General features: G+C 36.8%; 1 protein-coding gene across 1 annotated transcript; it reads left to right on the forward strand.

Moving 5' to 3' along the window:
* The first annotated feature begins 605 nt into the window (after positions 1-605).
* On the forward strand, positions 606-2544 carry LOC133805759 (uncharacterized). Its single transcript, XM_062243918.1, has 4 exons — positions 606-749; positions 1018-1263; positions 1673-1822; positions 2014-2544. Exons 1-4 carry the CDS (start codon positions 606-608, stop codon positions 2542-2544), a joined length of 1071 nt encoding a protein of 356 aa, XP_062099902.1.
* The last annotated feature ends 839 nt before the right edge of the window (positions 2545-3383 follow it).

The raw sequence follows: 3383 nt of genomic DNA on the forward strand, positions 1-3383 counted from the left end.
GGAACGTTGGGGGTTGATAGGATGGTTAGAATGAATTTAGGGTTTACAATTGTGAAATTCAGGGATCAAGTGACTAGAGATCTAGTGTTGGAAGTAGGGGTTATCCATTTTGATAAAAACCTCTCATTCTGTGACCTTGGTCTACTGACCTCGATTCATTAAGGCTTGTTCATTATGTTCCTGCCTGGATTAGGCTACATGATTTGGGTTTGCAATATTGGGGAATTAATTATCTTTAGTGCCTTAGTGAGTACTATAGGGAAACCAATCATGGTAGACATGGTTACAAGGGATAGGTCTATGATCAAATTTGCAAGGGTGTTGGTGGATGTGGTTATCTCAGATAAGCTACCTAAGGTGAACAATTTTATTAATGAGCGAGGTCAACTAGTTGATCAAAATGTAGAGTATGAGTGGCTGCCGACTAAGTGCTCTTGTTGTGGCAACTATGGTCACGGGGAAGCTAGTGGTAAGAAGGCTTTGAGGCAGGTTTGGGAGAGGAAGGACAAAACTGAGAAGATAATCCTTTAAAGACAACACGAGTTGAAATCCAACAGACTTGTCACAACGTCAACACAAAATCTCTTTCAGGTGTTTAGAAGGTAATGTCTTCATCATCTGTGGCTAGGAGTGGGGAATGGGTAACCCCTAAGAAGATAAGGGGAGGTAACAGGTTAATGGTAGCTGCATCAACTCAATCCGAAAATTCATTTAGTGTGTTACAGGCTGAAGTGGAGAATGTGAACAAAGTAGCTTCTAAACAATCCAAATCTCTTGAGGGATTTTTGCAACCTCCTTTGTTGGAACATTAGGGGATTGAATAATAGGAATAAATAGAGGTTGGCTTTGGATCTCTATAGAGTGAATAAAATTGGTATAAGGACTTTGCTGGAGACAAAAATGAGAGAGGATAGAATAAAGTATATGTTGTTGAATTCATTTCTTGGTTGGGATTACCATAGCAGTTAGATTATAGAAAGGCGCATTTTGCTCTTTTGGAAGAAAAACTTTATGAAGGTTCACATTTTGGAGGAAAGCGCTCAGTTTGTGCATTGTACAGTTAAAGTTTTCGGTCAGACTCAGGAGTTCTGTTTGACGATTGTGTATGACTTTAACACCATTGAGGAAAGAAGAGTTTTATGGACTAATTTGGCTAAGTTAACTTTCCTTGTTCAACCTTGGATAATGATGAGTGACTTTAATTCTATCTTTTATTTTGATGATAGGATGGGAGGTCGAGGTATTATTGAAAAGGAAATGGAGGTATTATTGGCTTACTCTTGGGTTGTCTGATGAATTGAAAAGTTTTGGGTCTCATTATACTTGGTATAATAACCAGAAGGGAGGGACTAGAATTTACTCTAAGCTAGATAGAGTTTTTAAAAATGAGGCTTGGCTTGATTTGCATCCCAATGCTGAAGCTATCTTTCAGTGGGAAGCTATCTCAGAACATTGTTATTGTATCGTCAAGACTATGGTTGTTGGTATGCTTGGGTATAAACCGCTTAGAATTTATAATACGAGGACTGAAAATGAGTTATTTAAGGAGATCGTGATGAAGGATTGGTGCAAGCCAACACAGGGGACTGGGTAGTTTCAGTTAATGCTAAAGTTGTCGAGGCTTAAGCATATTCTGAAAAGATTCAACATGGAAGTGATTGGGAATGTTTAGATGGGTTATGATGTAGTCAAAGATCAATACCAAAGAGCTCAATTAAAATTGCAGCTCAATCCTTCTATAACTGTTTTGCGGCAGGAGGCTCAAATTAACTATATTCATCATGCCAAAGTATATGAAAGTTTTCTTAGACAGAAAAGTAAGGTCACTTGGCTTAAGTTTGGTGATGAAAGCACAACATGTTTTCATGCTAGTTTGAAGAAAATAGAATAGCCTATTTCATGGACAATCAGGGCAACATAGTTAATGATTATGAAGCAGTTGTGGCTCATATTTTGAATCATTTTAAGGGTTTCATGGGCAGCCCAAGCACAACTTGTTCTCTGATTTAGTAGCAAGTTATCGAGTTTCGTCCTAGATTGGATTTGGACAAACAAATTGGCCTAGTTAAGCCGTTTACTACAAAGGATGTTAAAACTGCTTTGTTTAATTTCCACTCTCATAAGAGTCCTGGGCTGGATAGATTTGGTTCAGCCTTATTTAAAGCTTTATGGAAAGATATAGGTGAAGAAACGCCCATAGCAGTGTTGAATTTCTTTGAAACATGTCATATTTTTGCTATTCTTAATAGTACATTGCTTTATCCAATTCCTAAGGTTGATAGGCCAACCAAAGCAGTGGATTACCGTCCTATAGCTTGTTGCAATACACTGTACAAGTGCATTTTTAAAATGCTTTGTTCTAGGCTTTTTGAGGTTTTTTCGTTTATGATAAATAATAATCAAGGTGCTTTCATTAAGAAAAGATACATTACTCACAACTTACTTATTTTGCAAGATCTTATTAGAGGGTATAACATGAAGGGTATCTCGTCTAGACGTGTGATGAAAATTGATCTTAGTAAGGCCTTTGATACTATTGACTAGAATTTCTTTGAAAACTTAATGATTTCTTACTGTTTCCCTAGTAGATTTACATCTTGGGTGATGATCTGTTTAAGAGGAACCTCTTATTCTCTTATGATGAATGGAAGAATCCAAGGGAGCTTTAAAGGAGAAAAATGCCTTAGGTAAGGATACCCTATATATCCTTTACATTTTGTCCTTGTGATGGAATACTTAACTAGACTTTTACTACAAGCATCTCACATGCCCGATTTTTTGTTTTATCCTCTTTGTAAGATACTTAACTTGGTGAGTCTTTGTTTTGCTGATGATCTTATTATCTTTTGTAAAGGGACTCTAAAAGTGGTCAAGATCGTTAATGATGCCTTTTCTAAGTTTTGTAATGCTTCTGGCTTAACAATGACAAAACTAAGTCTCACATATATCTTAGAGGGGTGGGTGTTGTAGATAAGATATATATTCTAGAGGTTGTCCAATTTGAGGAGGGATAATTTCCATTGAAGTATCTAGGTGTTCCTATGAGACCAACTAAATGGAAGGCATCAGATTGTTGTCAAATAATTAAGAAAATTCAACTGAAGCTTTATAATTGGGCAAGTAAGCAACTTTCTTTTGTGGGTAGAGCTCAGCAGATACATGTTGTGCATTAGATGTTATTGGATGAGCATTTTCTTGCTGCCTCAAGGTGTTGTTGAAGAGATTGATAAACTTTGCTAGAATTTTCTTTGGGGAGAAAAAGGAAATTCTAGTAAGATGCTTCTTACATCTTGGGAGCAAGTGTGTCTTCCTAAGATATTTGGAAGAGTGTGTCATAGAGAATGGCCTAAATGGAACAAAGCTTCCTTGGCTAAGTATATTTG

This window comes from Humulus lupulus, chromosome X (genome assembly GCF_963169125.1).
Source record: "Humulus lupulus chromosome X, drHumLupu1.1, whole genome shotgun sequence".
NCBI classification, from domain to species: Eukaryota; Viridiplantae; Streptophyta; class Magnoliopsida; order Rosales; family Cannabaceae; genus Humulus; species Humulus lupulus.

Coding starts and splice junctions, on each gene's coding strand:
- LOC133805759 (XM_062243918.1), top strand. CDS start 606: ATGTCTTCATCATCTGTGGCTAGGAGTGGGGAATGGGTAACCCCTAAG. Junction 750..1,017: donor AAGTGGAGAATGTGAACAAA/GTAGCTTCTAAA, acceptor AACTTTATGAAG/GTTCACATTTTGGAGGAAAG. Junction 1,823..2,013: donor TTCTTAGACAGAAAAGTAAG/GTCACTTGGCTT, acceptor CTGATTTAGTAG/CAAGTTATCGAGTTTCGTCC.